Source organism: Cervus canadensis, chromosome 1, assembly GCF_019320065.1.
Source record: "Cervus canadensis isolate Bull #8, Minnesota chromosome 1, ASM1932006v1, whole genome shotgun sequence".
NCBI lineage: Eukaryota > Metazoa > Chordata > Mammalia > Artiodactyla > Cervidae > Cervus > Cervus canadensis.
The window spans coordinates 104,723,308-104,735,645 of NC_057386.1; the positions used below are offsets into that span (position 1 = coordinate 104,723,308).

At 42.0% G+C, this 12,338-nt stretch overlaps 1 protein-coding gene across 3 annotated transcripts in view; it reads right to left on the reverse strand.

Moving 5' to 3' along the window:
- GLT1D1 (glycosyltransferase 1 domain containing 1) overlaps window positions 1-12,338 on the reverse strand; it is a 112,964-nt gene that overhangs the window by 35,769 nt on the left and 64,857 nt on the right. For all 3 annotated transcript variants that reach the window (XM_043489003.1, XM_043488993.1, XM_043488983.1), the window contains one exon: window positions 83-126. In XM_043489003.1, the coding sequence (XP_043344938.1) occupies window positions 83-126 (44 nt within the window). The remainder of the gene's footprint in view (window positions 1-82; window positions 127-12,338) is intronic.

Consider the following 12,338-nt stretch of genomic DNA (forward strand, 5'->3'; position numbering starts at 1 on the left):
TGACCAGGAATCAAACCCGAATCCTCTGCATTGGAAGCTTGGAGTTTTAACCACCAGACCACCAGGAAAGTCCCATACTTACCTCTTTACTTTGGCTTTTACTTCCCTTGTGAAGACTGGATCAACCTGAAAATTGACAAAGATGAATTTTAGGAAAAGCCAGAAATGAATCTATGTCTCAAGAGTATTGCAGATCATGGCAACCGAGCCAGACGTAACAACTCAGAAAGGGAAAAAGTAAATCAAATGCAAAAGAATACCCCTGAGTCCAGCTACCGCAAAGTAATAAGGAAAAGAAGGACTTGAGAGAAAATTTAAAGACACAAACACATACACACACAGTTGTCCTTCAGTATCCACCGTTCCAGGACCCCCTTAGATATCAACATCTGTGGATGCTCAAGTCCTTTATATAAAATGGTATAGTATTTACATCTAACTTAAACACATCCTTCTGTATACTTTAAATCATTTCTGGATTATTTACAGTACTAATAAAATATAAATGCAATGTAAATAGGTGCCAATGCACAGCAAATTGAAGTTTTGCTTTTTGGAACTTTCTGGAATCTCTTTTCCTGAATATTTTCAGTCCATGGTTGGTTGAATCTGAGAATACAGAATCTGATGATACACAGGGCCAACTGCATTCCTATTTTCTGTTTGGTCTATAAGATAAGAGCTTGGTGAGGCTCCAGGTATGGGAGGCCAAGAGCTATCCACTCAACTCAAAGTCCTAAAACAGAAGTCATTTACAGTCAAGGGAAAATCTGACAAAAACATAATACTTCAATGAAAGTTTTGCCTGGTTGATTACAGTGGTGGATTTTGTCATAAAACCTTTGAGGCAGAAGGAGTTGGAACCCTTGGTAGATCTAAAATAAAAGATCTGACTGAATTAAAATTTTATTTTTAACAGGGAGCCTTTCCAGACACACAATGTTAAAGCAAAGGCACATCCATGGGCTGCTACATGGGAAAACAAAACGGGGTTTTCTCCATACAATGAAATATTATTCAGCCAAAAAAAAGGAATGAAGTACTGATTTATGCTACAGTATGGGGGAACCTTGAAAACATGATGCTAAGTGAAAGAAGTCAGACACAAAAGGCCCTAAATTGTGACTCTTTTTATATGAAATGTCCAGAACAGACAAATCTATAAAGAAAGAGAGTAGATTAGTTGCTAGGCACTGGAAGGTGGGGAGAATGGGAGTGACTGCTAATGGGTATGGGATTTGGGGGAGATGATGAAAATGCCCCAAAACTAGATAGGGGTGATGACTGCAAAACTTTGTATTAAATACTTTAAAATGGTGCATTGTATGACACACAAATTGTATTTCCATTTTTAAAAAGCCAAGTCCAGCCTTTTAATTAGTTGCAATGTGATATTCTTAAGTCTGCACTTCACTCCTATTTCATATCTAGAGGAAATATGTCCCATGAGACAGGTGCCGTTTTTTTTTTAAAAGATTTATTTACTGGTTGTGGTGGGTCTCCTTTGCTGTATGTGGGCTTTCTCTAGTTGTGGAGATTGGGGGCTACTCTCTAGTTGTGGGGCATGGGCTTCTCACTGAGGTGGCTTCTCTTGTTGAGGAGTACAGGCTCCAGGCATACAAGCTTCAATAGTTGTGGCTCACGGGCTTAGTTGTTCTGTGACATGTGGGATGTTCTCAGACCAGGGATTGAACCAGTGTCTCTTGCATTGCCAGTCAAATTCTTAACCACTGGACTACTAGCGGAGCTCCCAGGCCCCCTGTTTTGTCCCATCATGTCCCTAGTAGTCAGTATGTTTGCTGAATTAATGCAAACATTAATAGCAATGTCTCTTAAACTGGTCTCTTACACCAACATGTTTGACTCCACATGCTTTTAAGAAAACTCATATGTAGATGTCCAGACTGAGTGGGGCTCTGGAGACAGACCACCTGGGCCAAATCCTTCCCAAACCAATCGCTAGCCACATGGCCATGTGCACATTAATGGATCTCTCTGGGCGTCAGGCTCCTCATCCATAAGAAAAGAATGATAACAGCACCGTGGGATTGTTGGGAGGATCAAATAGTTAAAAGACATTCAGTGCTTACAACTTTTTCTGAAACACAGTAACTGCTCTATGAGGAGTAGAAGAAAACAGTTAAATATCAAAGCCTTGCTAGAATGAATAAGAATGAGAGCTGCAGATTGCAGCACTAATACAAAAATATCTATACACTTCATCTCAAATGTGTACTTTCCCAGTGACACTGCCACAGTTCTCAGCAAGACACCTACACCTGAAGGTCATCACAGAATCCACAGAAAACACACCTTATTCCTGATGATCAGAAGCCAAACTAATGTACTCTTTATGCACAATGACCTCTCCTCAGGTAAATTTACTTCCTGCAGTATCAAGAGGATCTTAATGGATAACTTTCCACCTGTCATAGGGTCCCTACAAGCCTATTAGGATGAAGCTGCAGTGCATGCTTATTGCATCTGTTTCATCCAACTGCAAACTATTAAATGAAACAATCAGTAGACAGGTTTTACCCTGCATCCCTCCCAGGTTTTATTAACAATGAATACAATTTTAAAATAACTGAGAAAATATTCTTAAACTTAGGCAAGTGTAAGACAAAATTCTAAACATGTCTTCAAAGATAGAGGTAGATGAGGGTGTAAGCACATTTTACAAATACAGTGTCTGCCAGCTCTTCCTATTACTGCAGATGAGTTTAGAAGTGAAGGCAGATTCAATTTCTATTCTCATTCACACCTCACCAGTAGGTATCAGGAATTACAAACCAAGTCGACTTAATGAATATGATGATATCCCTAGAGTTTGTCATACTGAAATAATTTTGTGTTTTCCAAAAACTTCATTTTGGTTTCCTCTGGTGAGGAAATGCTGTGTGTGTGTGTGTGTGTGTGTGTGTGTGTGTGTGTGTGAGTGTGTGTGTGTGTGTGTGTGTGTGGTGGAGCCCAGATCCTTTAAACTATTCACATGCTGAAGATGTATCCCAAAGAACCAGTAATGCAAAGCTCACTCATTTCCCTGAGGTCATGACATCACTTTGATGGTGGACACAGCAAATCTGGGTGTGTAACAAAGTGGAAGTTATTCCTAGATTTTTTAAAAAGCTTAATATACTTTAATAGCAAACTTGCAGGAACAGTACAGAAGATACACACCACTAGACACATGTATGTAAAGCAACTCAAAAGTGTACTGAACAGATGGAACCTACCATATGATTAAAATACCGCAAAGGCCATTTAGTTGCCATCAAGAAGAAACGGACTTGTTTTAAATATCATATGATACTGTTTATATTTGGAATTTTTTAAATGATGTAAATGAAATTATTCACAAAACAGAAATAGACTCACTGACAAAAAAAACAAAGTGATGGTTACCAAAGGGGAAAGGCGTGGAGAGAGGGATAGAGTAAGAGCAGTCGTGTCCGACTCTTTGCAACCCAAGGGACTATACAGTCCATGGAGTTCTCTAGGCCAGAATACTGAAATGGGTAGGTAGACTTTCCCTTCTCCAGCAGAGTTTCCCAACCCAGGGATCGAAGCGGGGTCTCCTGCATTGCAGGCAGATTCTTTACCAACTGAGCCATCAGGGAAGCCCAACACACAAACACGACTATATATAAAATTGATAAACAATAGGTCTTACTGTGTAGCACAGGGAACAATACTTAATCTATAATGGAAAAGAACCTTAAAAAGAATATATGTTTAATGTGTGTTTGTGTGAGTATGTTAGTTGCTCAATTGTATCCAACTCTTTGCAAGCCTATGGATTGTAGCCTACCAGGCTTCTCTGTCCATGAAATTCTCCAGGCAAGAATAGTGGAGTGTATTGCCATTCCGTTCTCCATGGCATCTTCCTGAGCCAGGGATCAAACCCAGGTCTCCTGCACTATAGGCAGCGCCGTGTCTGAGCCACCAGGGAAATGTGTGTGTGTGTGTGTGTGTGTGTGTGTGTGTGTGTGTATACCTGAATCACTTATCTATTATGGAGAAGAACCTAAAAAAGAATATATATATATATACACACACACACACATATATGTAAATATGTATAACTGAATCACTGTTTTGTACACCTGAAATACAACTTTGTAAATCAACTATATCTCACTAAAATTTTTTTTGCCACTTTATTTTTTTAATTGAAGGATAACTGCTTTACAAAATTTTGTGGTTTTCTGTCATACATCAGTAAGAATCAGCCATAGGTACACCCATATCAACAAAAATTTTTTTAAAAGACATTTGTTTTAAGAAAGTCCAAATGCTGGCAATATTTTAACAGGTTTATTGTTATAAAATTCAACTTCTGAAACTCGCTTGCTGAAATATTCTGACCTGTGTTAGTGTCTCTGCTTTTAATACTATTCTCAAACAAATGGAAATAGAAATTGTCAACCCCTGATTGCTGCCCCCTATTTTTCCACTTGAAATCACACAGGTAGCTTTTGACCCCATGGAGTAAAAACGTAACATTTAGAACTATCAATTAAGAAGTTAATTTTTTTTTTAAAGAGTGAAATGTTTTCTGTCCTAGTAGGGTCTTAGGGATATTCTCGGTGTATGCAACATGCTGGCTGAATGTCCTTTGGCATAACTGTGACACATTTGGCATGAATCGCCCACAGACTGGTGTCTTCTAAAAAGACAACCAGATGCCTCACTTGTCTCTTGCCAAGCATGAATAGTTGTGCTCTGTAGGTGCAGATCTGTATGGAAGATGGGTCTTTGGGACACTAGTCCACGACCTTTTCAGTCTGCTGGCCTCCCAAAATAAAGTTGCTATTTCTTGCCCCAACAACTCATTTCTTGATTTATTGGCCTGCCCTGCAGCAGGCATTATGAACTCGAACTCAGTAACATTTACTTTCCACTTCTCACTTCCCTCCTAATTACATGTCTTCTTCTCCACCAGGAAGGCCAACCTCCATCCCTAAAATCCTCTCATCCCCCACTGCACGGGCAAATGTTCCCTCTCTGAGAAACTTCGTCTGATCATCCAAACAAGAAGTAAAGTCTCCTCCCAAACTTTTCTACCACCTCCTACAAAACACGGACCTACTTTTTTTGGTACTTGCTGGGTATGTGTCCAACTCTTCTCCTTATACATCTTCATTTTCCTCCCAAGGTCTTGCTAGTTCTGTACTGGATAGTATTTGCTAAATGAATGATTTCCAACTGGTTCTACCCTTCTGTTTCCCTCTTTTGATTCTTTTCACTTGAATTATCCTAAGCCATTTGATTACATTATAACCCTAATATCTCATCATGAAAAGGTAAACAATTTCATGAAAGCCTTCTTTTGGCATTACATATAAATTTTGACTAGCTCAGTCGGTAAAGAATCTGCCTGTAGTGCAGGAGACCCAGGTTCAATCCCTGGGTTGGGAAGATCCCCTGGAGAAGGAAATGGCAACCCACTTCAGTATCCTTGCCTGGACAATCTCATGGACAGAGGAGCCTGATGGGCTGCAGTCCATGGGGTCGCAGAGTCAGCCATGATTGAGCGACTAACACTTACTTATGAATTTTGACGAGGCTTCCCTGGTGGCTCAGCGGAAAGAATCCCACTGCAATGCAGGAGACCCAGGTTCAGTTCCTTGCAGGAGGAAATGGCAATCCACTCCAGTATTCTTGCCTGAGGAATCTCATGGACAGAGGAGCCCGGCAGACTACAGTCCATGGGGTTGTAAGAATCAGACATGACTTAGCAACTAAACTACCACCATGAATTCTGACATACATGTTTTATTTATAATAATTTTTAGTTACAAATTCCTCAGAACTTCCCTGGTGGCCAGTGGTTAACACTCTGTGCTTCAAATGCAAGGAGAGGCAGTTCAGTCCTTAGTCAGGAAACTAAGATTCCACATGCTCCATGGTGTGGCCAAAAAATTTTTTTTCTTATTAGGAAAAAACAGAAATTCCTTTTGTTTTTAATTTTTAAACATGTTTCTTCTCTCATGATTAGGGGAAAAGATTTCATCAAGGAAAAAAAATTTTATAAAAACAGCTGAAGTACCTAACTGGAGAAAAGAATGGCTACCCATCCCAGTATTCTTGCCTAGAGAATTCCATGGACAAAGGAGCCTGGCAGACTATGGTCCATGGGGTCACAAAGAGTTGGACGTGATTGAGCAACTAACATAACGCTTTAACTAAAATTTAGCCGAAGGTATAACAGCAACTTTCAAGTTGAAAGTACAAACTGCATTAAACTTTTCTGGGCTTGCCTTCCACATCAGTTCATTTTCAAATCTCTTAGTGAAGCCAAGGGGAACAAAACACAAGATAAAGAAGGAAAAAAAAGAAGGGTAGATATTTTTATTTAATGAAAGCGCATGTTATGAAACTTTAAGAAGCGAGAGCATGGCAAGCAGCAAAGAAAATTCTCATTTCCTCCTTCTAAGCTTATTTACTTTCTAGCAAAATACATTGTCTCAACTCCCAGGCTGAAGGAAAATCATCTTAGATATAAGAAATTATAGTGGAAAGTCATTAAGCTGTCACGCACGAGCCGAATGTTCCTACCACATTGCTTATCAAAGAGAACCATAAAATGCACCCACTCCATACGCCCCTGCAAGCAGAAACCACATGCTTTGCCAAGATGGCTGGATCGAGAGATCAAAGAAGCTTTAATAGAAAACCAGCGCCTAACTCAAACCATCCTGCAGCTAAAACAGAATCTTAGCCTGTCAACACACAAAGGAAACATTAGCACAGAAAGTTCTTTCATTCTTTAGTTAAACGCCCATATGATGCTGCCTATGAACCAGCTGCTATGCCAAGTATTCGCTTATTTTGACCTCATAGGAAACTATGAGGCAGGTAGCATTTTCTGAGTCATGCCCACTTTACAGATGAAGAAACTGAGGCCCAGAGCAGTAAGGGGTACCCAGCTAGCATGCAATCACTCTATTACACAGCCATGCAGAACTACCCTTTGTCTGACAGGGACAATTCGATCTTGTTCCAAAGATGTTAATGAACTTGCCAGCAGTAAGCAGTAATGAAGGATTAAGTAGATTTCACAGGGGACTGGGATCTCGCTTTTTGAAATGTTCTTGCTAAGAATGATCACTTTATTTTTTAGATGTGTAACATACACAGCACCACCATTTTTTTTAAAGCAATCTAAGAACACTCTCTCTGCGTGCGTGCTAAATCATTTCAGTAGTGTCCGACTCTTTGCGACCCTGTGGGCTGTAGCCTGCCAGGCTTCTCTGTTTGTGCAATTCTCCAGGCAAGAATACTGGAGTGGGTTACCATGCCCTCCTCCAAGGGATCTTCCCAACCCAGGGATCGAAACTGCGTCTCTTATGTCTTCTACAATGGCAGGTGGGTTCTTTACCACTAGCGCCACCTGGGAAGCCCACCATTCTCTCTGCTATTTTATAAATGGTTGGTAGAGAGATGAGTGTCGATTAAAAAGGAGAGCAGTAATATTCCAAAGAGGAGGGTGATAACTGCCTTCTGAGCTGGACCATGGAACATGGTAGGAACAAACATGAACGCTGCATGCAGCCCAGCCCCTGGGCTCCCCTGTCCTGGCAGACACACCTCCAGTCTAGAGTTACCTGTCTTTGTCTCTCTTCCTAACCAGACCTCATGTCCACCCAGGCAGGGGCCAAGTCTATTCTATTCTCTGGGACTAAACATAAGGGCCACATTGATATCCATTAAGTGACCTACAAAAGTATTCGGTTCTTGTCTGATCGTTCATACAAACAAATCAGTAATTCACAGATGCCATGATCATCAATTTTCTGCTTTGAATATCTGGCATCCATTTCACCTATTCTGCTTCCCCTGAGCATCTTCTCACCTCCGCCCACTGGGTGTGGTCTGGTGGAAGTGGAATTAGGTGCCTGGTCCTCTCCTTACAAAATGGCAGAGGTAACCCACGGCAGACCATGGACCTTCAAGGGAATGACCCAGAGACTAAGAAATGGATGCAGTCAAACCTGGTCTTCAGCCTCCCCAACAATTCTCTTAGAAGCTCTTATCATCTCCTAATACATGTCCTTGCGCAGAAGTTGGTCTGAGGCTGCAGCCCAGGGGCACAGGCTGAGCTGTGTAGTTTCTTCACTGGGGTCTCCTATCTGACCAGGCTCCATGCAGAGACACGGACAAAGACAGCAGGAATCACTGCTGTGTGCACTGTGAGCACACCCTAAAAACAGACTGAGCTCTTTCTCAAGACATATTCACTAACCGAGTCAATGAAATTTTGTTCTAAGAGGCCCTGCACATGACCCAGAAAGGCTACAGTCCTCCAAAAGGGTGCAATTTAAAGTGTTTATTCAGTCATTGAGCTTAGCAGTTAACAAAGAAAAAAAAATGAATGGAAGAAGAGTGTATTCACATCAGATGTCAAAAATAATTATAGTACTTGGGGTGTTTAATCCGCTCTAAGAGATAATGGTTAAAAGATGAATTGTAATGTGTCCCAAGATTTGACCTCTGACCCACTTCTCAAATCCATTTCCAAAAGATCAGTGTATTAACCCATAACATTTTAGCAAAGATTCAATGTCAAGTGTAAAACCCTTTTAATCTCCTCCTACTTCTGTATTCAAAAGTGGTGTTAAATTGAATTCTTGACACTGAAAACTGACAGATGCCTAGAAATCTTGTAAGGATAATAAGGAAGAGCTTGTTTAAGTTGAGTGGTCAAGAGAAGCATATCGAAGCCAGGCCAAGATCTGGGGAGGGAATCTCATTAAGGAAGCAGCCAACACACTGGCTTTCAAGAAGGAGTGTGTTTAGTGGCCACACACACACAGCCATTCAGTGTGGTCCAAGTCAGTGTTTTCCAGACTTCGAATCTTGAAGCACATCATGAAATCAACCTTGGAATTAAAATAGGCACTGTTTTAATGACATGAAATATCAAAGCAGAGGCATGGAACAGGTTTTTTAAAAAAGATCAGAGTGTGTGAAATACATGAAACAAGAGGATTGTTTAATTAAGCTTGTTTCTGGTGTGTGTGTGTGTGTGTGTGTGTGTGTGTGTGTGTGTGGTGGGTCACCATGTAAAATGTGCTGGAGTTGGCTTTACTTGCTGTCTGGTCATTTGAAACTGGCCATGGGAAAATGTTTTTTACAGAAATAGGCAAATAGGGCTTTTAGGAAATAGGGTTTGGAATTTCCCTGTTGGTCCAATGGCTAAGACTTCGCCTTCCAAAGCAGAGGGTGCGGGTTCAATCCTGGTTAGGGAGCTTAAAAAAAAACAACAAAGAACATAAAACAGAAGTAATACTGTAACAGATTTAATAAAGACTTTAAAAATGGTCAACATCAAAAAGATTTAAAAAAAAAAATTGGGTTTACCACCTTGCCCATCCTAACAAAGCCAGTTGTTCAACACTGATCAGCATACCACTGGTTATGGAGAAAAAGCAAACAAACATATGACACTTAAGAGACACTAGTTTATCTGAATTATTGGAGGATATGAAATGTGTGTCTACATATCAATCTATTGGTTTTAAATCTTCTGAGGAACTCATTGGTGGTCTGCATTTTCATTGCTAGAGGTTCAGGTTCAATCCCTGGTTGAGGAACTAAGATCCCACAAACAGGGCAGTGTAACCAAAAAAAAAAAAAAAGCCTACTTTTGTAGGGAAGAGGGAGCCAAGAAGGAAACAAGTGGCTTGAATTTGTGACTAATTAAATTATACTCAGTGCTGCCTTAGTATTTCAGAAAATCAAATTATTCTGTCTACTAAGACGACACTAAGGTGTTTGTGATGGTGGCTACTGATTCTCTTTAGATTTGATAAAGACCCATTAGAAGGCAGGGATATTGCTAGGGGCTGAATGTTTGTGTCCCCCTTAAAATTCACACATTGAAATCTTAATCCCCAAGGTGATGATATATGGGAGCGTAGGTCTTTGGGAAGTGATGCAGGAACCTCATGAATGGGATTGGTGTTCTGATAAGATCCCAGAGAGCTCCGAGGATTCAGCAAGCAAGCAAGAGCATTCTAGACTTCCTGGGTGGTCCAGTGGTAAAGGATCTGCCTGCAATGCAGGGGACATGGGTTCGATCCCTGGTCTGGGAAGATTCCACATGCCTCAACAGCTAAGCCTGTGCCCCACAGCTACTGAGCCCTCTCTTGAGAACCCATGCTCTGCAACAAGCAAAGCCACCACAGTGAGAAACCCGGGCACCGCAACTAGAGAGTAGCCTCTGCCTGCTGAAACTAGAGAAAGTCTGTATGCAACAATGAAGATCCAGCACAGCCAAAAACTGAAGGAAAAAAAAGATAAAGGAAGAGTACCCTCAGAAGAAAATGATCCACCTGGCACTTTCACCTTGGACTCGAAGCCTCCAGAAGGTCAGAAATAAATTTGCTGTTTCTTAGCCACCTCATCTGCAGTACCTGGTTACAGCCGCCCAGATGGACCAAGACAAAGAAACAGGAGTCAGGTGCCAAACGCTCGCTTCTGCATTCAGGTCTGTGCAAGCCTGAGAAGGCAGCCACATCCCCGCAGGCAGAGTTAGATCTGGAAGATCCAGTCTCTCTGGATGGAGGAGAGGTGAGCAGATCCCAGGAAACCTCCAGACTGAGCGTGGCCCTGGCACAGTGCCAGGTGCTTACAACTGGTTTTTTCCAAGTGGCAAATTTGCAACCCAAGATGCCTTTCTCCGTTTCCTAGAGGGTTTTTAATTACAGATAGTGGAGGGCCGTGTGGAAGAAGTGCTTGAGAATTATTACTAATTCATGGCAATGAACTTAAGGACCAGCAACTCTCAGACCATAACCCTTCACGGCCCTTCACTCAAGAGTTCCCTTTCCAGGCTCCTCTTTCTCTTTCATTCCCTTGCTGCTTTGCTTTCCTGGCTCCACCCACACAGACTAAGTCAGTGGCTGAAGATGAAGCTTCAGAAGGGACCTCTAGGCCTCAGGGGTGGAGGATTCTACGAGACTTGTTCTGGACCTGCATTGGCTCAGGAAGAAATATGTCCTCAGGTATGTCAGAGATGTATTAGACTAGCTTGGAAAAGGGGAGGAGGAAAGGGGAAAGGAGAAATTCCACTAGAAACTGTGGAAGCACCAAAGCTTCCCAAGGCACAACTTTCCCAGGGTCCCTGTAAGCCTGCTTTGTCTCGGGGGCGCAGCTCAAGTCACCCTCTGTTTCCTGATTCTCATCAGGCAAAGTCATGAGAGACCTTGCTCAGAACCACTTAGGACTGCCTCCCTCTGGAAGTTACAAAAGAGGAAATACAGGGACTTCCCTGGTGGTCCAGGGGTTAAGCATCCGCAGCCAATGCAGGGGACATGGGCTCCATCCCTGGTTCAGAAGGATTCCACGCGCCACAAGGCAACTGAGCCCCCAAGACACAACTACTGAGCCCTCAGGCCTATGGGGCCCACGCTCTGCAACAAGAGAGTTGTCTCCACTTGCTCCAACTAGAGAAAGCCCGAGTGAAGCAACAAAGACTCACGTGATCAAAATAAATAAATAAACACAACTTTAAAAAAAAGAAAGAAACTACAGAGGTTCATTTTGTAGGACCGACAAGGCAAACAAAGAGAGAAAGCGAGTCAGAGCATGGACACACATGAATGTTTGTCTAGCTAATTGCCAGCACTTAAAAATTTCACACACACACACACACACACACACACACATGCATTTTTTTTTTCAAAAGAGAAAAAAAAAAGGCCTCTGGGCTGTGGCTTCTCTTGGAAGGTTGACAAGGGAGCCTGCATCTCTGGATGCAAATCCTGCTGTGGCTGATCATGCTCCCAGTCAGGCTTGCCACAGTTTGCCACAGTCTCCACCCTCCCCTACTGCCTCCCAACCCAGAGCCCAAGAGTCTAATTTCTTTGCAGTGAAATTAGGAGGAAGGAAACACATTTTTCACAATTGCTGTTCTTTCAAAAGTAGGCAAACTAAAGTTAGAGGGAAGCTTGTATGTTTCAAAAACAAGTGGGAAAATAAGTTTCTTTCCCCTGGGGACGGAAAAGCCTTCCTAATTGTTTAGAAAACAAAATAAATGGGGCTTCCCTGGTGGTCCAGTGGTTAGGAATCTGCCTTCCAATGCAGAGGAGGTGGGGTTTGATACCTGGTGGGGGATCTAAGATCCCACATGACTCGGAGCAACTAAGCCCTCTCGCTACAACTACGGAGCCCTGCACTACAATTTGAGAGTCCAAGCACCTTAACAAAGACCCAATAGCTAAGACCTGGCACAGCCAAAAGAAAGCAAAAACAAAAGAAGTGCCTCTTCTAAGAGACCATGACTTAGGAAGTCTTTATGAAACAAATGGCTTTCCTCACTTGTAGGCAAG